General features: G+C 37.7%; 1 protein-coding gene across 1 annotated transcript; it reads right to left on the reverse strand.

Moving 5' to 3' along the window:
• Positions 1-479: 479 nt before the first annotated feature.
• Positions 480-22,153, reverse strand: LOC139984043 (protein Aster-B-like). The gene is made up of 18 exons (XM_071997698.1): positions 21,748-22,153; positions 18,930-19,140; positions 17,469-17,553; positions 16,303-16,406; positions 13,679-13,774; positions 12,265-12,345; positions 11,167-11,358; positions 10,242-10,350; positions 9,101-9,247; positions 7,984-8,099; positions 6,883-7,028; positions 6,452-6,555; positions 5,112-5,249; positions 4,132-4,222; positions 3,478-3,591; positions 2,391-2,511; positions 1,754-1,910; positions 480-627 (listed from the first exon to the last, which is right to left on the reverse strand). The coding sequence occupies exons 1-17, from the start codon at positions 22,002-22,004 to the stop codon at positions 1,776-1,778; spliced, it is 2,247 nt and encodes a 748-aa protein (XP_071853799.1). The 5' UTR covers positions 22,005-22,153; the 3' UTR covers positions 480-627; positions 1,754-1,775.
• Positions 22,154-23,683: the final 1,530 nt, after the last annotated feature.

A 23,683-nucleotide genomic window follows, 5' to 3' on the forward strand; every position in this document is an offset into this window, starting at 1 on the left:
AAAATTAATAAAACAAGTAATGACAAGACAAAGGAAATTAGAGGAGAAGAATGATAATTGCACTGTTAATAGTCTAATTAATAAGCTCATACCAATGTGGCTTTATATAATCGATGATACATGTTTAAATACAGAGTCATAGCACAATAACTAAGATGGAAAAAAAAAAACGGTAAAATAAATATCTAATTTTATATAAGTTATAATGAAATCACTGTGTCAATAGAAATGAACAGCACCGTAGTAAGTTTTAAATGAAAACCAGCCTGGAATAACTGAAAAATTGATTCAATTTTCCTGTTAAATGTTATTTGTACTGTTTCCTTAATTATATTACCCAAACCATATTGATATATATATATATATATATATATATATATATATATATATATATATATATATATATATATATATGCATATATATATATATATATATATATATATGCATATGCATATGCATATGCATATACATATACATATACATATACATATATATATATATATATATATATATATATCAGAAATAAATTTATGAATCCTTGGAACATTTTCATGGACATCTTCTTACCCTGGTACCCTGGCAGTGTCTGCTTTGATGTTTAAAGTTCACCATGCATAGTCCTGCATCTGTCAAAAAAAGGAAGAATGAAGTTAGATGCAGTTGCCTTCAAACTGCTCCGTTCACGGTAATTAAAATTTCTGTTACGTAAATATGTTTTGAAAACTTGCTCGGTTCTCGGACCGACAGATGTGGAACTTTTTAAACTAGAGCGATCCTCGCGAAAATTTGCATTCAATTCTTCGGGTACCTGAGATATTGAATCGAACAAAGTTATTGCAAATCTGGTATTGTGTAAGTGTAATCCGATGAAACAATGGCAAATTGGCTTGATTAATTATGATTTGAAATTCTCAAGAGTGTTAGCTAAAAACGGACATAGTAATTATAATTATGATTATGGCGTGAATAGTGATAATTTTCTATGCTAATTTGATAATAAAATCCCATAACAATAGTTGCTTTGCTGGCTTAACTATCAATGCCTGACAGTGTCAAATAACAAAGTCAAAGCTGAAAACTTTTTGGAATTTTTGATTTCCTGAAATAAAATAATAGAAATTTGGAAATTCCAAACATGATAAATTTATCTTTGCCATTACATCTTGAAAACCTGCATCGGATTCGACAATTACTGGATGACTCGCTAATAATGTGGTGAATGACAGACCTCCCAGCCGGCTCCTCAACAAAATAAAGGTTTTTGAAGGTCCAAAAATGAAGTTAATTTAGTAACATACTCATCATCTATGCTCCTTTTTACATCACCTGTGGCCCTTATTTAAAACACCTGAATTACATTAACTGTTGTTTTCTGAGTCTGATTTATATCACTGCATGAATCATGCCTGGCTGTCCACAACAACTTAATGGCCAATGTTTAGCATGACTGAATACAATATTTCTACTCTAAATTAATCTTTAAAATTAAAAACTTCAACTTAAAATAAAAATAAAGGTTTTAAAGAATATTTTTGAAAAATAAATAACTGTTCTTGAAATACAGGTTTTTTAAAGGTTTAAAAGGTTTCACTGGAAGGTCTGTAATGCATATAGGATGCTGCTAACTAAAAATTTTAAGCATTTAATTTTTAAGAAATATTTGGCCAAATTATTGATCAAACATGAAACAGTTGCTTTCAAGAATGGATATCTATCTATCTATTTTTTTAGATAGTGTGGATAGTGACATACCATCTTATATATATATTTTTGTTCAAAGTTCTTCCTTTGTGTTTGAGTTACCCCTCGTCGCCAGGTCTTGCTGCATGTCCAGGATTATCTGAGAAAGGTTCGGTATGGAGGTAGACGTCTGGATTCCAGTTTTCAGTTCTTCGAATGTAAGTTCAATCTGTAGGACAGGGAACAGACGGAAAAAAAAGAAGCATTTATGCAATGATCTAGGTTTTCTTTGCATTGGTACTAAAACTTACATCTAATGCCCACCCAGATGCAATGAGGGGTTTATTTATCCTTGTATTTATTGATTGATTGATTGACTGATTGATTGATTGATTTATTCGATCAATGAACTGTTGCTTTCTGTCATCGGACATTGTGTTAGTCTAAATAAGTAGTTTCAATAACCAAGTAGGAAGTTTTAACAGTTAACACTACTGCCATTTTACTGACAAGTGTGTTATTCACGGGGACCAAAAATAGCGACTACTTTGGTGGAGATTTTATGTCCTTTGAGAAATCCCGTACTAAATATGGATTCAACGAAATTTAAGAACCAAAAAATTGAGTCTGAACGAGGTAAGCTTATGGTAATTGTACAAGCAGTGCTGGCAATTTGTCAGCTTAACGGCTAATATGAAGACTCCATTACCTGCTTCATGAGGTTAACACACATTGACATTATTTCCCGCCATTTTTCCATCTCCAGTTCGTGGTACTGCTGCTGTTGATGAAGTAACAGAAGCCATTCTCTGCTGTCCTCCGGTAAACCCCTGAGAAAAAAAGATGATAAAATATGAATTTGTGTCAAAGTTTAACACTGAATCACAATAACAAAACACAACAAAATCAATCTAGGACGAGGAATAATTTTAGTGTTCAAATTTGTGTGTAGCAGTTTCTGAAAGCTCCGAAATTTGTCTCATGTAAAATACTATGGTTTCTATGTACAAAAAACTGCTATACATCATTTGTCTTTGTATAGCATTTTTTTTACCTACTTGCAGAGCATTTTGTGGTGAGAAACTGGATAAAACATTACAAGATATCACCGAACATTCCTGTAGCCATTCTGAGATGATTACATATCAATCAGACTACAATGTACAGAATGCTACGTAACGTATGAAGACACCAAGGGTATGCATGCATATTGCGATGCATATTAAGATCCTGCTAGGATCAGAACAGAGAACCTGCCAACTTTCTCACACTTTTGCGATACCGAACTGGCTCTATGAAAACCCATGCCAACATTGTACTAAGGCTTGAGAACGTGCAATCCAAACTTGCTCTATGTAAACCCATGCTAACATTGTACTAAGGCTTGAGAACGTTATTTTATTGTGCAATCGTTCAATGGAACACAATGAAGAGACTGTTAAAACAACAGCTGGACAGATAATGTAACAATGTCTACATCGAATATGTATACAGGAATGTGATTCATAAAAGTATAGGAATGACATAGAGTGGTATGCTATGCAACACTGATAGATATATCACCTATTCTCTCCCCCCCCCCTTCTCCCAGCAATGCTTTCATTCACCAAATCATGAGGATTAATTGTAAGGACTTTATATTAAGCACTAACCCCCCTCCATCCAGCATCACTTACCCACACCAAATGATGATTAATAACAATTAATTACTCTATATTCTGCGCCATAGCCATACCCCCCTCCATCCAGCAATGCCTACCCACACCAAATAATGAGGATTAATGGTAATTCATTACTTTATACTCTGCACCACCTCATCCAGTGATAAACTTGGTGTTTTGCTGTAGCTACGGTGAAGATATTGCAGTTGAAAGTAAAGGAACATGTTGAACACTACCAGGACAATTAACCTTTTCAATAAAGAACAGAAAGAGGAGATATTTAATATGAAAAGCATGGTTCAAAGGTTGGATACCAACTTTCCAATGAACTGGGTATTAAACTTGTTTTGTTTTTTTCTGCATATTCATAACATTTATCAACACAACAAAATTGACAAGGTGATGTTTATATCATTTCAGAGATAGTTGCTAAAGAGAGACAGGAGGTCATTAACCACAGCATTTTTTACATTTGATAAAATTAGCAATGATAACAATCCAGCCCTCTTACTGGCCAATCCCTCTCTTACCTACATTTACATCTAATGAATATTCATCATCACAAAATGTTTACCTTATAATCAAATTGAGGCATAAATTTAGGGGTCTTATCTTAATTATATAGAAACATGGACAAAAGAACACACTTCCTACACACATCATTCACAGATGGAGAACATTTCCCTAAGGACGTTTAGTGACCAAACTTGTGGATAATCGGGTACGTTATGTCACTTGAATATATGCAAATTGAGCCAACGTTAGAACCATGAATATGCAGAAGCTCACCCAAACGATATCAAGATGATTGTTGTACATTGGAGGGATTTTGATTCTAGCTTGGTTGACACCTGTTGTGGCAGTACCCATTTCATTGCACCTGTTGAAGGACAAACAAAAATACAGGTTTAATTTTAATGGAAAAATTGATGGCTTACAAAAAAACAAAAAACAAAAACATACAGATTTGAAAGGAAGGACACTGTGGCTGGCAATTGTCACATATATATCTTTCCCACTATACTCTCAAGTTTACAGCACTACTTGAGAACAAACATCAGAGTGAACTTATTCCTTCCTTGTTTTCAATTTCTAGTTCTTTGTGACACTCAAACTAGGATTACATGTTTTGAAAATTGTGAAAAAAATTTACTCTTCCATGAACCAAATATAATTTAAAGGCAATTGGAGACTCCCCCCAAACCGCGTGCCCTTCTCTGAAAAAGTTAACTTTCCATTGCTTGCAAGTTAAGTTTTCTTCTTGTCGCTTAAAAATGCAGACAGTAAATGAAATGTGATACCTTGTTATCTTTAGCTGGACCTGAGATGTCCATCACTGTATCATTTGTACAATCTGCTGTGGGTACTGACCGTACACTAGTCAAATTACTGACGGTAGCAAGCTGTTTGTGTATTTTCTGGGATCGATGGTGGTGTCTAACACTTCTGTTACACCTCATTCGAAACTAGGTCAGATTACCAGCATGAGACGTTTCTTTATGTGCGAGTCTTCACACCCTTTAAATGATATTAGTCATACATTAAAGGGGGAGATGAGGAGGGGAGGAGGGGAGGTGCACATTCAGCAAGATTCTGTCTTCCTTTTTGAATAATGCATTGAACAAACGTGTTTGTTATGTCCAAAAGGTCGAATTTTCCGAAGTTAAGAAAGTTCAATGTACTTAAAGTCCTGTCTGAACTCTTACATACATATTTGGTAACATTATGTTCGCCTCAGTCTGCAAAGTGAACAAAGATAGAAAACTTACTAATGACTGTAGATTTAGGAGGTTCCCTGGATCTCTGTTTCTGCTGCGGTTCTTCGGAGGCAGGCTCCTCGATGGAGGATTTCTTTCTCGTCTTCTTCCTCTTGTACAGCTTCTCGAGACGGGATCTTATTAGTTTATCTAGGATGTAAACAGAATATCACAATCGGTGAAGAGCTCCTCGGGAATATTAGACGATGCCGGATAGAAATATAGTATTTATGACGGAAACTCACTTCTAGAAAATTTTGTACGATGTGAGTCAAGTTTACCTTCGTGAAATTTCACATAAAATTTGAAAACATTTTCATCTCTTCAGGATGAAACCTGCTATATCAGGATTTCATCTGGTAAAATGCTGGAGGGAGCAAATTTAACGCCTTCGTCAAAATACATCTCGTCTCCTTGTGAGTGAAAACAGTCGCTCAGCAATCTCACACAACAACGGTCTTTTAATCTTTATGTTAAAAATTAACACACTGCTCACTTACTTTTACACATTCTCTTACACAGGCTCTCTAGTGGATAAGCAGTTTGCTAACAGTTTTATTTTATTTTGATTTCAGCTGCTCTGTTACTGTATCCCTTTGGGTGATCCTCCTTATCTACTCTGTATTTGTACTTGTATTTGTATTCTTGTGTTTCAATTTTTTCATTTCGTTTTAATCATTTGTGTTCACCATGCTCATTAACCTGTCTGTTTTCTGTGCATGTTTTTGTCCCTTCTGTTACTGTTACTTGTCACTTAGCCTTTGAAGAAGATCCTGCTAGGATGGAAATGTCAGGCCAACTTACTTTTACACATTCTCCTACACAGGCTCTCTAGTGGATGAGCAGTTTGCTAACAGTTTTATTTTAGTTTCATATATGAAACTGACGGCAAACGGGCACCTGTGAGTTATCATTCATGTTTTAGTACATACGTGAACAGGTATCTGTAAAGGAGTTAGAGATGAACACACCTAACAGGAGTTGATTGAGCCAAAAAGTCACCCTACTTTCATACTGTAGCTTACTGACACCATTAGGTGAACACCTCTCATTAATGGCAATTTTTCGGAGATTCTTCAAGGTAATTGAAGGAAAATGATCATGATTAATCGTCTACATAAATCAATGGTCATTTTAAAAGCCTAGGGCGACGTAATAATGCACATGGGCATGGCTGGAGAGACAATAAGAGCATGTTTTTGTATTTCTTTCTTTAATTTAACTTAATATTGAACTGTGCTCTATCATCTTCTCCATGAACATGAACAATTCGAACATGAACAATTCGAACATGAACAATTCGATAGACTTGCTTCTCTTTTACGAGTCAGGGTAAAATATTGGATACTCACCCGTTAGCGCCTTGTTTTGTCTGATGCCTGATTCGATACCCCTCTCTATTAATCCTTTCATGAGTCCCATCGGACTCTTGATGTAATCCACATTGATGATGATTCTTGAGGGGTGGGGAGGGGAAAGATTAAAAAAAAGCAAAGATGAGATGATAGAATCCAATTACAAAGCTCCCAATGACCAAAATATGCTCAGCACAATACTGCTGCTGTGCTGGTTGGGCTATGAGATATGAAGTTACGTAGTGATGAATGTTTATTCAAGTTTAAAAAGTGTAAGTGCAATTATAATCAAAAACCATCTACTTTTGTCAAATAACACAAAGAAGTAGTCGAGCAATCAACCCAATCATTGGTGTGCACATTAGTAATTTGCACATTAGTAATTTGCACATTAGTAATTCGACGACACAAGGCAAGATTTAGCTCACCTATAATGGGTTTTGATGCTGTTCACCGCAGTCAGTACATGGCCGAGACGAACGATGAAGTAGTCTGAATAAGGCACTCCCTTGTTTTTAACCGCGGTGTCCAGGACGTATGCCTTGCCGGGCTTAAGCCACGACTTCGGGGCTGACTGTGTAAGAAATGGAGCATTACAACAATATGAAAATATTAATATCATTATTAAAAGTAGCACTTTGAATCTGGTGACTGAAGTCAAATGGAGTGGTAGCTGTGGAGTGTTAGCTCAGTGGTTAACGCCGGTACCTTCCAATTATAAGGTCCCCGGTTCGAATCACTCCAAGATTAATGTTTGTCGTCCAGTTACAGAGGTGTTGACAATTGACAATTCATAATAATGGATGTAAAATGTGAATGAAAGAGACTTACTTCGGTCAGCTTGCGGCTTTGATAAGCCAATGAGGCTTCTTCGCAAGTTCCTAATAGTTCCTAATATACATGCATACAAATAATGAATCTACTGGCGACTAAAATTTATCCCCCTGCCCCACCTCCCCCCCCCAAAAAAAAAGAAACAAGGAAACAAAAGCATTTGCTTGACTGTTCATTTTGTTCTTCAAATTATGAAAGAAAAATGTTAAAAATGTAAAAAGATTTCCACATTTGCTTCTGGCATGTAAATTAGAAGTGAATGCTGATATATGCTAAATAGTAAAAACAATGGTATGCTGATATAAATAAATGAATATTCATTGGTTATTAACTAATAAATGAATAACCATTGGTGATAATATCGAGAAGTGGTCTTGGTCGGATTAACTTAAATCTAATTTGCACAATGTTTTGGTAATTTTTCCTAAGACTGGTTGCTTTAATTCTTACTTCAAACTCTACATTGAATAACTGGAATGAATCATCATCTACATAGCTGTTATATTTATAGCAATAAATCAAATATTCATTGTGTTATAAAATTGCAAGGATGTGTTAATAATAATAATAAATAATAATAACCATCATCAATATCATCATAATACTAGTAATAACAACAATAAATAATAATCATAAAACTCATAATACCCAACCTTAGTACGTACAAATCTAGAAAGGAAAAATGGAAGACTTACATATTTTTCTACGACTGAACACGTCTTGGTTGCAAATCCTGTGTGAACCTGCATGTTATGACAGAAAGTTCTCTCCTCGATTTCATTCTCTGAATTCCAATCAGATACGACGATGTCTAAAGTGAAAGAAGTTAACGGTGAAACAGGACCGAGGAGACAATTTATAATGTAAATAGTAACGTACTAACAAACTATAATGTAAATAGTAACGTACTAACTAGTAACATACTAAATAGTAACGTACTAAATAGCAATGTACTAAACAGTAATGTACTAAATAGTTATGTACTAAATACTAATGTACTAAGTGGTAATGTACTAAATAGTAACATACTAAATAGCAATATACTATATAGCAATGTACTAAGTAGTAATGTACTAAATACTAATGTACAAAGTAGTAATGTACACTAAATAGTAACGTACTAAATAGTAACGTACTAAATAGTCATAGTCGCGTACCAAATAGTTGCGTACCAAATAGTCATTTACCAAAGAGTAACATTCCAAATAGTAACATACCAAATAGAAACGTACCAAATAGTATAGTACCAAATAGTAACATACGAAAAAGTAATGTACCAAATAGTAATTTACTAAATAGTAATGTACTAAACAGTAATTTACTAAACAGTAATGTACTAAGTAGTAATGTACTAAAAGTAATGTACTAAATAGTAATTTACTAAATAGTAATGTACTAAATAGTAATGTAATAAATAGCAATGTACTAAATAGTAATGTACTAAATAGTAATGTAATATATAGTAATGTACTAAATAGTAATGTACTAAATAGTAATGTACTAAATAGTAATGTAATATATAGTAATGTACTAAATAGTAATGTACTATATGAACCCTGACTGAAATGGATTCAGAGCTGCTGAGCACTATAAAATGTTGTCTAATATCAAGTGGAGAGACCAGGCAAAAAAAACATTTTAGTTTGGACTAATGTTCCACTTTGACAAGTCATAAATAATCAGTTTTATTTTGCCCTGGAGTAACCACCCTTTAACAACATTTTGCTTTTAGTGCACAAAACATCAAAACTTGGAACATTTTATAATCACATTTTATAATCACATGATCAGGAATAAATCAGGATGACATACCTGTACTGCCATTGGCTTCCAGAACCTTCTCGTAAAGAGTTTCCGGTCCGGCTATCAACGAAGTAAACAACTGATCGACTGGAATGTTGTAAAATTCGTTCAGAACGGACTTGCCTTCGAACCCCAAGAGGGTGATCGGGTCGACCCCTAAAGAAACAGGGAGACATCACAAGATCAACATTAATTTTTGTTAGTTTTTCATATATTTGAGTGAAACATGAACTGGAAAAGTGTGGAATGTTACAATATTCTGAGGCAATGTTTTTTTTTTATATCTAGAAGTGAAACATGAAGGTCATCCATTGTTGTGTAACCTACACAGACTGCTCCAAGTAATAACTGTCTTCTGCAACTCTTGAATCTTTGGGTTGTACTAACTCATAAAAAATATGCAATTGGGAAAAAACGTATTTCAAATCGTGAGAATTTTGTTGCTTTTCAAAATGAACTTCCAGATATTAGCCGTAGCCTAGCACAGAAAACACCAAACCGAGCCTACCTGGCATGCATAAGTACATGCAGAAGTTGTTAGTTTCATTGACTTGTAACCTGGTGAGCTTTCTCATAACCAGGTAACTTGCACCAGTTTGATAGAAATAATGAATTTGTGTCATTTCTATATTTCCAATAATATGAGCAACTCTGTCAAATTGTGGAAATGTGGTAAAACGTACCATGATAAAGATGAAATCAGGACTTCCAGATTTAATCAGGAATTTTAGAGAGGGACATTCGCTCTAATAACTAGCTCCGAAGACACTTCTTTGGATGGTAAAATAAGGAGGGCGGTAGACCAGAATGGGCAGGTCACCAGGAGCGTTTATACTGTGCTAAAATGTTAACAGTAGGCACAGAAGAGTGATAGTGTAGTTGTCAGGGATGAGCCTGGGGGAAAAAAAATCACGGAACTTTGCAAAAATTGCGGTATAGGCTCCAGTTTGCATATGCTACAGTGTGTTAGGATAATAGTTTTTGTCCCCGAGGTAGAAAAGAAATCACAGATATTCCGCGAATTCGCGAAAAAAGCTCATGCCTGAGTTGTTGTGAGAAGACAGGGAAGTGTGGAGGGAATTTTAAGCTTGTAATTTAAAGGATGGAATGCGATGAGTTTCCTTCAAGGAAAATAATCTGGTCAAATTACCCTCATCAATGTCACTGGCAGAAAGCAAGTCACTTGTCTCCTCTAGGCCGATGTGGAGTTCCCCGTCGGATTTGGAAATTTCTTCGCCCTCCTCCGTGCCATCATCTCTCTGATATAAAAGAAGAAGAAACAGGAGAAAATATCTTTCGGGGGATAATAACATCTCAAGGTCCAAAATTTCAAAGCTGTCTTTCTTTGGGTCGGATTTGGACCAATGTAACCACAAACTTCACAAGGATTTATAAACAAAGAAATATGCAAATTACCATAAAATTTTCTGTATTCCACTGGTTTATAACTTGCTTCTTCGGAGCCAAACCGATGGTTGTATCCACATAAATCCATTTGTTGGACGAGGACCCTACGAGGAATCCAGTTATGTGTGAATCTGGGCTCCAATTAACTGACAGCAGGTGACGCAGTTTGCCATGATGCCCATAAAAATAATCTGTTTCCAAGGCCCAACTGCTGTGCCCCCCACACGCCACCCCCCCCCCCTCCTTGTATCAAGTTTTTGTAGGTGCTCATGGTGATGATCTCAAAAATGATCCAAAATGCCAGCCATATTTTCAACAGTAAAACAGCTTTGGAGCAGCTGGGAGGGACAGAAAACAGCTTTGAAGTAGCTGCGAGAGCCGTCAGATCAAGATGTACAGTTTTACGAACAAAGCTCACAAATTCTTCATGTCTTTTGTCATTTTCATCCTCGTTTTCTTTCACATTGGAGAAACTACCTGGGCACCCTATCAAACTTTGAGAATTGCAGAGATACCCTGCTCTGTCATGCAACTCTGAGGCGATTTCATACTTGCTCTAGAACACTTGAGTTCCCCCTCTCGATCCATAACTTGAGTCCCCGTGTGAACATGACACAGAGATCGGTCAGAATAAGATTTAGATATTTAGAGCCCTCTCTTTTACTAACCTCTGCCAGGTCTTCTCCAACTCTGGAAGTCACATCTGGTGTTCCTCGTCCTTCTTCCTTCTCTTTCTCCTTGGTGGCAGTTTCCTCGTCGACTGGCTCCACGTAATCGTGGGGTAGCTCCTCTTCGTCCAGACCGAGATCGGATCCGTACAGTTTGTGAATCCAGCTCCAATATTCTAGTGATGTCATACTCTATAGACGGGATTTCAAGAAACGGTTAGCAGCTCTCCGTCATCAATCGCTGCTGTCACACAGCCGAGTGAAATTTTCAATGATACGTCACAAATAGAGATACTTTATGAATCCTGCTATTATTTTACTGTTTATGACAAACAAAGAGATTTCATCACCCTAAAGGACTTGTATTGGTACCTTGATATCAAACATTGGGTATAATGGTAGACCCTTTATATCATATGACAATGAACCGGTATATATCTCCCACAGGGAAGAAAAGAAAAGCATTATTTTTAGCTCTGTATGTTCACCACGAGTGTCTCATGTAACATGTCATCTCTTCACGAGTGTCTCATGCCACATTTTTTACCTGTTGAATCCTGATATTATTTTACTGTTTATGACAAAGAAAGAGATCTCATCCCCCTAAAGGACTTGTAGTGCTACCTTGATATCTAACATTGGGTAAAATGGTAGACCATTTATATCATATACAATGAACCTGTATATATCTCCCACAGGGGAAAAAACAAAAGCATTATTTTTAGCTCTTAGCTCTATATGTTCACCATGAGTGTCTCATGTCACATGTCATTTCTTCATGAGTGTCTCATGCCACATTTTACCTGTTGAATCCTATTTTACTGAATATTATTTTACTGTTTATGACAAAGAAAGAGATCTCATCCCCCTAAAGGACTTGTAGTGGTACATTGATATCAAACATTGGGTAAAATGGTAGACCATTTATATCATTTGACAATGAACCGGTATATATCTCTCACAGGAGAAAAAAAACAAAAGCATTTATTTTTAGCTCTGTATGTGCACCACGGGTGTCTCATGCCACATGTCATCTCTTCACGAGTGTCTGATGCCACATGTTACTGTACCTCTCTCATGTCTGTCCAAAATACTGACCTGAGCAAGGAGTGCATTCTGCCAGACTTTGAACAGAAGATGGAACGCCTTATCTCTTGACATGAAAGATGCAAAAAAATACTGAAAAGTAAGCAAACAAAACCGACATTACTGATACATCGTAAAGTAATAAGTTAGGTCTCTGAAACAGATTATCAATTCCACTTGAAGGAGACTAAAATTTAGGTTTTACTTAATAAACACCATTTGAATAAATCCCTAAGTGTCTTCTTTTGTTCACACTGTAAATACAATCAGTCAAGTTATGTCTACTCCTTAAAACACACACAGATCCCCCCAGACACTGTTAGCATTTACTGCTGGTGGCAGCCGGGGTTTTTGTAACCTCCTCTAACACTAACTTATGTCTAGACCTGTGCAACAGACTCAACTTTAGGCATATATGAGGGTAGGCTTTCTGATTCAAGCAATTGAACCATGAGAAAATCCACATTTGAGTAGCATGATGAAGGAAGAAAAAAAACTTAATTCTTATAAAATCACAACAGTTTTTGAAGAGAGCACTATTACAGTAGTTATCAAGAGGGAAAAGTTGAGTGAAACTGGAGTGTAGGTTACAGTGCTGATAATGTTATCATTTCAAACACTCAAATACAGATATCTACTCCTGTATATGACAGTGTTGTTGGCATGGACCTACTGTTCAAACCAAGTGATGCAGGGATTTTCCAAAACCATATTCTCACACGAGATTCATCCTCTATTGCAGGGGTTCCCTAAACTAGAGAACCCCAGGGGGTGGGTGAGTCCATCCCAGGGGGTTTCTGAGACATTTCTGTAAGTCAAAACTAGAGTACTTCTCGTTAAACTAAAATCTGATATGTCATATAATTTAGTGATGTGCAAAAGTCGTACCTATTAACAAATTCATGTTTTTTCTTCATTACAATATTACACTATGAACTTGATCTTTGACGAAGCACTGTTATGCTTATTATAGTATAATAATGATGAAAAAGTTGGGTGTTTGTGGACAACTCTGACAGCATCCACAGGGGGTTCGTGGGGGGGGGATAAAGTAAGGGAAACCCTGCTTCATTGTGACACTGTATACCATCAAACCTATGGATGTGTTGTGCCCTGTCACATAGATATATGATACAGCTCACTCTTGACATTTGAAGAGAGGGGGGGACTAAAGTTGTGAGGAGACAGGTAAGCTAGAAGGTTAAGAAGACACCCATGACCAGTTGGCTTAATATCTTCAGCAGACATCTGGACAGTGCAGTATATAGGGATGTCACTTTGGGTCAAATAGCAGCAAGTAACTTTTAATTTCCACCAAGAGCAGCTTTGGGTACAAGTTTTATTTCCAATAGTGGTGATGAAAATCAAAGAATGGTTGGGGTGGGGGTCGGCATGGGGGGGAGGGGGGAGGGGTATTGTTAAATACCTTTTCAGTGGCAGTGCTGACTTGAATGGCATTTGGAATGAACCTAATGGTCCTCTCTTTTGTGATGGCTGCGACGTCTTTTATCCGAACAGTCAGCTGTTGGAGAGAAGGAAGAAATCCATTAAATGGAGTTTAGTTGAAGAAAGTTTTTCCAAATTCTTCATAAACCAATAAACGCATATATCACAAACTGTAAATCCTGTAATAAATTTCAAGAATGCGGGGGGGGGGGGTGGGGGGTTTGATGATGTCGAATGAATACTTGCTCATGTCTTCGTTCATAGGCGTGACGGAAAAATCAATAGTGTGATTTCTACAGAATGGGATTAGATTTTTTTAGCGGTGCTGTGTTGTTCATTACAAAATTCAACTGCAGATATATGCCAGACCAATAAGGATGGTTAGGTTTTACTCCTACATTAAGGTTAATGGGTCACGGTTTGTCAGCAGAAAAAAGGCAAAAGTATGGGTATTGTTAAACAGATTACATTGGTGTAGCATGTGGGGAGAGGGGTTGTGGTATGGATAAGGGTGGGTGGGTGGGTGGGGGAGGATGTGGTGTGGTCATAGATGTATCGGGTCAAATCTGCAGAAAAATAATCACTGGGACAAAAAGATGAGAAAAGTGAGTCTATTGAGACCTGATGTGATGGATGACACCTGAGTTCTAGGCTGAGTAAGAAAGGTCTTTCGTTGGAGCCAAGATCTGAACGAGACGAGTATTTTCCACTCTAGGCATCAACTAGATTTTGCCAGAATAGATTTGCTTGTTGAAAAGAAAACTTTGTACAGAAGGCTGGTCCAAATCTGCTTGAGTTCTGTGACCCGTGCAAAAAGCTGTTTGATCAAGTTGGCTATTACAGTATATATGTAATACAGTAATATGTACAACATAAAAGCATTAAGTCTTGAAGATTCATTCTACCAGCAACTCTTTTCTAATCAACCGCAGGTTTTTTCTTCAAATACAACATACAGTACTGTGTGTAACTTAAGACTGTTCTACATGGCATTATCGGTACATTTCCACACACATGCAGTACATAGAGATGCCTCTGGATTTGTACTTCATTTAGTGGCAAGTCAGTGGTCATGCTAGACTGTTTCACCCTGATTACAATTGGAAAATGTCTATTAAATTTCATCTTCCATGCGATAAATACAATGAATATCAAATATTCTATGATAGCATGTTCCAAATTTTCACTACAAAGTACTGTATGCCTCTACCATGAATTATACTGTACCTCTACCTTGACCATGAATTTTATCTTAGACCGAAATCATGAATTTTTTCTCAAATTATATGCTTAAACTTACTACAAATACTTTGACAAATGTTTGCAAGTTGATGCTATGAAAATAAGACTCTGAATGTTGGGTTCCAAATTGTTAGTCGCTGTCAAGTTATGATAATGAATTCCTCTGATCAAATTTCCTCCACCTCAAATAATAGAAAGAAATGCAGAGAGAAAAACGTCTCTCCTCATTAATTTAATCAGTGTTCATGTGAATGTGACTCAGACGTCAAAACTGATGTTGGGTAAATTCAATCAGTCGCACGATCTGTAATCATTCTATGCTCCCTCATAAATATTTATGGGGTGAATAACCCTGGGGGATTGCCACAAAGAGTTGAACAAACCACTATCACTGCGTGGAAAAAACTCAGAATGTGAACAATAGTTGAGATTTATTTAGATGTCAACCAATTTCAAATCAAGTGAAAAAAATTGGAGATTGTCAAAATTGTTCAGGGGGCACTGTAGAACACTCTCAACTGCCCCAGTGCAACCTGACAAACTGGACTATACATTGATAAGTACTCGAGCAAGGCATGCCTGAATAAAGAACGTTTGCATACTGCTGCCTAACATGTTTATATCTGCTTACTGAGCAGAAGTGTTGTGCAGTATCATAACCTGGGACTTGTTTGTAAACAGGAGGGAAGATGGAGAACAGGAGGGGTGTGGGTGTGGAACCAATGAACCAGTATAATGTCGTCTTACAGAACATCAGCCTTTTTAAATTAGCATTTGCAAACCTCATTGCAGGAAATAAAGAAAACCATTAGAAATGAAAGTAATTGTGGTGCAATGATCAGTTCTTGAAATTCAGGCTACTGTATTAACCTGGCTAAGTGTTAGTGCATTTCACCACTTGCCAGTAAGGGGGAGGAGGAGGGGGAGGAGGAGGGGAGGAGGGGGAGGGGGGTGTTGAAAGTGGATGGAACTTGGGGTATGGGAGAGGTTGGGCGAAATTTGGATAGAAATTCAACCATCGTTGATTCTTGCTGATTTTTTCACAAATCATCAGTTTTTCCTCAAATTTGAAATAGTATGCAAAGCACAGTTAACAATAGTCAGTCAAAGAATCAGCACGGTTTCCTTACATTACACGAGCCCTGTATTACAACTTACTATCATTTGGCAAATAATTCAGCTCTACTCACAAAAGCCTGTGCAGTAACTGATGTGTGTTGCGATTCAGGAAATGGCGTTGAGAACATAATTCAAATAGATGTTTGAATATATTAAAACATATAATGTCTGCTTTGCTACAATCAGCATTTTACAAAACTTTTATGAACACTGTAAAATCTCAGGGAGTTTAGTCTTCCTTACCACTGTCTCCCATCGGAATATGTTCGCGTAGAAACAGATCCAGTTTTCAGTGACATACATCCTTCCATGGACGAGGATATCTTTCTGAAGGGCACAAGAGTAATCTGGAAGAAGAAAGGAAATCATTTGCGCTGAACTAGTGTTGTTTGGGATGCGAGAGAGACTACCCAAACCAGGCTACCAAAATTGTCCTTCTTCTTCCATACGATAATATTTGAAACCACATTGATCAAAATCAATCTCTCCCTCACGTGGTTGACCTCTCTCTAACTTAACAGAGCCAATCCATACACTAGCAGCGATACTGTAGTTGCACTTCATAGCATTCTGTACTGTAAGTGTTAAATTTAGGGAAGCTTTCCATTTCTCTGAGGGCAAAATTTCTCCACTTTACAGTGTATCACATCAGACATTTACAGTTTGTCACATACAGTAAGACAATGACAGTTTCACATAAGACACTTAACAGTGTCACATAAAACATTCAGGGAGTCACATTAGACATTTACAGTGTGTCACATCAAACAATTACTGTGTGTCACATAAGACATTTACAGCGTGTCACAAATCAGACACTTTACGGTGTGTCACATAAGACTTTCATGGTGTGTCACATAAGACATTCATGGTGTGTCACATACCATAGTTACAGTGTCACATCAGACACATTACGGTGTGTCACATAAGACACTTTACAGAGTGTCACATCAGACAATGACAGTGTCACATAAAACATTCAGTGAGCCACATAAGACATTAACGGTGTGTCACATAAGACACTTTACAGAGTGTCACATCAGACAATGACAGTGTCACATAAAACATTCAGTGAGCCACATAAGACATTAACAGTGTGTCACATCAGACACTTTACAGTGTGTCACATAAGACGATGACAGTGTCAAAGATTGTTCTCTAATGCCGCTCCTACTCTTTGGAACTCACTTCCACTGCACATCAAGTCGGCACCCAACGTTAACATTTTCAAAAACAGACTCAAAACACATCTATTTTTGACTGCACTCCCTGAGCACTAGCGCCACTGAGCATTGGTTTTCCTCTGGATATTGGCGCTATATAAATTTGCATTTATTATTATTATTATCAGACACTTTACAGTGTGTCACATAAAACATTTACAGTGTGTCACATAAGACCAAACTCACCGGCTACAAGTCGCTCATTCTCAGGAAGTGTCTTGAAAACTTTTCTAAATTCGTCTAGTTTTGACTTGTAGCTCGATGTCAATACCTGCATGGAGAAGATATAGAAAATCACTGTGAGTCTGTAGATTTATATAGTACTCCGGAACCATACATACAAGCACTTGCAGTTTTCCCGCTGTATAACTTTGGTTTTTAGGACACATGTACATCATGCTGCACCGTAAGGTACTCGATACATGTACACAATATAAGACAGGTCTGAGGCTAGGGCCTAGGCTATCCTTCTCTCACATACAGAGGCCTACTGTAGTATGCTAGGGTTCTTCTGTACAGGTCTCCTAAGCTCTGTACCTACAACAGTAGGCTAATTTAAAATATAAAAAAAATTATCACTGTATGCCTACTGTGTTCTCCAGTGAACCACACTGCAAATTGCACTGAAAATCCATTGGGGCAATGAGGTTGGAATAAATACACATCAAATGTGCATGATACGATACTCTATTCCCCAAATGTAGGTTTAGCGCAAGTTTGCCAAAATTTACTGTATCTATGCAGACCGCCCCAGGTATAGTACACTGCTTTACAGTCACTGGTTTACTGTGTACAGTACATATTATATGTCAAATTCCTTTCAAGGATGTTAAATTGATTTTGCACATCTGCTTTACAATGGTCTTTTGTGTTTTCTAATTGAACCCCTGAATAACAATTTTTAACAATACATGTACAGAAACTGTTAAAGTTGTACAAATTTATGTTTTATGTATGTACACTAGATATCAGTCCCTGGCATCTGGGTAAAATACTATGAATTGCAGAAAGTGAAATACGTTCTGTGCAGCTGGTAGAAGAGACTGGAAGTCAAAGAAATCAGTTCTTTTTCAGTTCAGTGTGATGGTTTTAAAAGTACCTTCCAAACACCACACCTCTGTGTGTGTTTTATGAGGATCTAGATACGTAGCTTTTAACTGTGTACATTTCACATGAATTTAATGTATGGGCAGCCAATAATTACATAAAAAGTTGTAATGCTTACATATACACACATTAATATGTAGGCATATATACATTAGAGTCCTTTGCATCTCATACACCGACCACATCACAAATGAGGACGTACGCAGAACCGTCGAGCAACACATCGCCAACTACGAAGACCTACTGTCCACAGTCAAGAAAAGAAAACTGAGATGGTATGGGCATGTGACAAGAACTGACGGGCTGTCGAAGACCATCCTCCAAGGCACTGTACAGGGGGAGAGAAGACGGGGCAGACAGAAGAAGAGATGGGCCAACAACATCAAGGAGTGGACTGGCATGAACTTTGCTACAACCCAGGCTCTTGTCCATAACCGACAGGAATGGAAGCGGCTGATGAGTTCTCCATTGAAGCGCCCCTACGACCCTGGCGGGTTACGGGACCAGTAATCAGTAATATATACATTGTTTAATACTCACAGTGTACCATGGAGATGACTTTTTAGTCTTCTTTGAGCTGCTTGGTGATTTGTCGTGTTTCGTTGGAGTGGAGATTCTTACTTTCTTCTCGGATTGGGATGAAGGATCGGAGGTGGAGTTAGTCACTGGGACCTCCAAATCGCTGGTAGTGGCTGTAGCAGCCACTGGCGCAGTCACATCAGGTCGGTCTTGAGTAGACTCACCACCATCCCTAAATGTATTTAAGTGCAATAAGGGTTTTAGTTGTTTTAAAGGAACAAAAACATAAAGCAACGAGAAACATTGCTTTTAAAATGGTACCAAACTTCAGTGCCTATTACTGGGTACATGTCACCACATGTGGCAACTTGTTAACAAATAAGTTCTCGCAAAATGATGTCTGGTCAAATCATTAAAAAGTTTCTTCAATTGTTACCTTTCTGGATATACAGCAAAATGCATACTCTACTGTAGCAATCAATAGGGTCTGTGCATGTGTCAATATGAGTCAATTGAGCTTTCAATGGTGACTAAAATAACAAACTTACGATAGTCGCATAAAATCTATTTCAGGAAAAAATGTTGAGACCTTATAGTTCAGTCGTTCATTATTCAAAATTTCAAATCATAACAAATGAGGCATTTTAGACGTGTATAAATATATATATACAGTTCAAATTGTGCAATTAGAAGATATCCCCTGAGGTTTGCACAGATGAGCTCTCTCAGACAGTGGATCCAAGGTAAAGAAATAAGGCAAATATTGAAATATATTAAATCCATATAACTAAACAGTTTGTATACAAACTATTACATCTAAACAGAATGACAGAAATAGATCATTCAGGTTGCCCAAAGAAGCTGTGCAGTTTATGAGCAGTCAAAATAATTTGAGTGCAGACACACATACAGCACAAGTATTTTACATGTTAGATTAAACTTTGTATCAAGTTGGATAAATTCATTCTGGCAACATGGGCTGTGACATTTGAGGGTGGGGAGAGGACGGGGAGAATGGTATACATTCAACACCACTGAACATACAGTACAGTAGGTTTGACTTCCTCCTCCCCCCCTCCCCCACCCAACCATTCTCCTCCGCCTAATCTCAAAGTTCCAAACCTATATCAGGGTCCATCAATAATCAAATAACGTCGTGCTTTCTTCAAATTTAGCCCGGTTTCTAAATGGTACAGTCACCTGTGGCATTGACATGACATGATCGGCAGTAATGTACCATACCTCCTTTTGATGCAAACTTGAAGAGTAGGCAGGCCTGTACTCGCCAATCAACATAATACACACATCCACACTGCATACATGTACAGTACTCACAGGTAGTACACTATAAAGCAGTGTAATAGTGTATGTGGCATTAGACATTCACATGGAACGCAAACTTTATGTCTCGTTCTTCTGTGTGTCTTCTCTTAAAAATGTTGTTAATCTTTGTAAAGCTCAAGTGCTGGTTTATATCTACTCACATAGTTGGGATAAAAGTTAGGGCTGCATTGCAGTTAAACTATGCCAAACCTCGGTGTGGCTAATCCCTTTCTTCGAGACAGAACATACATACATGTACATGTGTTATTGTACCCTAAACATAATGCCATGAACTTTGATAGGAAAGACACAATTAATTTAAAACTGGACAGGTATTTGGTAGTCAAGTGCTACTTATCCAAGCTACATTACCTTGGCTTAACAAAGGACTAACTTGTTATCACAATATCTGTGCTAAAGTACACAATCTGACTAAGCATACATACATACATGTATACTGAACATAGGCCCTAACAAAGGCACATAGGTTGAGTCTGGACTTACAGTATTATGTATGCTAATCTTGTCCACACTAAACCTTGCATATAATGGCCTTCATGAGGCATCATCTTATGAACATACAGTACAAGACAAACAGTTGAAACTGAAGGAAAAGTCAAGTAGGTTAGGAATCTTAGGATGTTCTGCAAGTAAACAGGCTTGGCTATCCTTTGTTGGCTTTGGCATGTGTAGCATAACGTTAGCATGGATGTAACTTACCAATAGATACAGTATATAATTTAAGGACATAGAATATTACTTGTCCCATCCATTGCTACAGTAGGTTGCCATGTATCACAAAATTATAGTTAAACCAAACTTGAATGTGTAGCATTTCTCTCAAGGTTTTTGTTCACAATTTAAAGTGGAGCCACATGATTTTGTAAAATTTGCAAGATAAAAGTAATTTATTCAATAACTCGTTTTGTTTTGGAGTTACTTCTTGTTAGCTTAAATTGTGTTAATTTCAGTCCAATATAATGCATGGAAACACAACATCCCTTAATAATTCTCTTTGCACCTTTGTTATTGTGCTTGTCATAAAAATGTATTTGAGCAAAGGAGAAATTATTGAATATACATGTATAATATACAGTAGCTCATTTGACCAAGTGTTCATTCAATCAAGGGAATTACACATATTCTTTGCTACTCTTTTCTACTGGGCTAAGTAGAATGCACCAGCAACAGCGGTAAGTTACCAAAATAGGGCCATTATTAGCTAGATGGAACCAGGGCCCAGCTAGTGCCAGTGAGATAATTCTAACTTGAACAGAATAGATGTTTCATCAAGGTTGTCACTATTATAAGTAGCTACTACTACTAGGTCTAGAACTCGTACTGTTACTGTTACTTGTTATGGGCGCAGAACTAAGCTAGGCCTTTACTTCTGAATGTAATTGATTAACGTAGCTGAGCTATTTAAGAGTGTCGCTCCCCCCCCCCCCCAAAAAAAACTGCCCACCCCCAATTATTCATATCTTTCTTAAAGCTTTTGACGAACGATTTAACATACCTTGCTAATTTGTCTATATCACTGTTCATTGTGTCATGTGGAACATCTTTCGAATCATTCCCTTTGCTCTGATTCTGTAAGCTTTCCGCGGCATCTACGTTAGGCTTTGGTTCAATAGCCATGTCAAGTCCAGAACCGCTGGCACTGAATATATCTGATCGCTTGTCCGAATCCTGCTCCTTTGGAACGTTTGATGCAATGTCTAACAATGTTCGCTGATTACTGAAGGGTCGGTTGTTACTTGCTTTTACTGACATTTTCTTCTCCAAAACTCGCAACGAAGTTAGGCTTGCTTTTTAAGCCAGCCATCCAATTGACGTGTCTCACTCTCACTCCTAGACGTTAGGCTTTTACTAAATACGATATGTTTTCTGAGTACCTTTACACGTACGTACGTACACAACCTAAAATAGATATGCTGGCTGGATTTTGATGTTATGAAGTTTTGGCATTTTTCATGTGACCACTTTGAAACAATGAACATCTGCTATATTTCATACATCTCCTGATCGAGTTTTACGAGGCACTCAAATCAGGGGGTTTTATCAACTTTACAGATGAGTTCAGGTGCGTATCCAGGGGGGGGGGGGCGTTGGGGGCGCGTGCCCCCCGGGTAAGGAAAAGAGGAGAGAAAAAAAGAGAAGAAAAAAGGGAAAAGGAGGGGAAAAAAGAAAAGGAGGAGAGGAAGGAAGGGAAAAGAAAAAGAAAAAAGAGAGAAAAAGGAGAAAGGAGGGAGTAGAAGATAGCCAAGACCTCGGGAAGAGAAAGAGGAACAGTCATAGTTAAAGCGCTGATCCCTATTATATACACAGGGTAGCCAGTGACAGATCAAGGATTACGGAGGGGGTGTGCGCCTCACCCTACCCCTTACTCCGACAACTCCATTTTTGACGTTTCCATTTTTCCTCTCTCACTAATGTATCTATATAAATACTATATATGGTTTATCATAATGCGTGTGTGTGTGGACGCCTTAAACAATTGTACAATTGTGCTATATGGAACCAACTGTGGCTGGTCTTGAACTCGACCGACTCGTCGGGAAACATGACGCATTTCGGGAAGGGGACGACTGCCCCCCCCCCGAGCAAATTTTCTTCATGACATCGCTAGTAATTTCAAAATAGACAATGCTTAGATGCAACTTACAAGGCCTGGGAAGTGTCATTTCTAGCGATCTGGGAGGCATTCTCGGCCAAAATTTTTCTTGTACGCTTCGCGCCAACTCATGGTGGCGCTTCGCTTAGATAGTTTGCCTACAGGCTTCGCCCCTCCCTTGGCAATTACTCGCTACACGCCTGTTCGAATTTGTAAAGCAAAGAGCAGATATAACATCATATCAGTGAGCATTGAAATGCATGTTCCACGATGAACGGCCTCAAAAACTGTCTATGTGTGTAGTCAAAGGCGTAGGAGCCAAATTGGATTTGGGGGCTGTAATGACTTGCCCGAAAAAAAAGCCAATATTTTTCGCGCAAGAAGCGCGCGTTTAACATATCGATGCCAATATCATATAAGCAAGCATCGGTCATTATATTGCATGGCATCGTGTACCGCACGGTCCGTCAAAGTTGCACAGTAAACCGCCGGATGCTAATGTAAACAACCAAATGTCTTATGTAGATGGAGAAAAAGCATACAGATCCATTTATGTCAATACTCTCTTTTACAGTAGTAATGTCGGCCAAGCATAGAACTTTATTTTAATTACCAATGAGATCATTTGTAAGCTATTGTTGCTATTTATTTTTCTTTCAGTAGGTGCCCGAAAAAAATGGGGAAAAAATTTGGTTGCGGGGGGGGGGGGGCTGCAGCCCCCACCTCCTACGGGACCTACGCCTATGTGTGTAGTGTTCGGTTCCGATATACCTGATATCGGAAATATCTGCTATTTTTCTGTTCCTTCAACGAAGTTTTATAATAGCCATTATAAGAG

The sequence above is a fragment of the Apostichopus japonicus genome, chromosome 2 (assembly GCF_037975245.1).
Source record: "Apostichopus japonicus isolate 1M-3 chromosome 2, ASM3797524v1, whole genome shotgun sequence".
Classification (NCBI taxonomy): Eukaryota; Metazoa; Echinodermata; class Holothuroidea; order Aspidochirotida; family Stichopodidae; genus Apostichopus; species Apostichopus japonicus.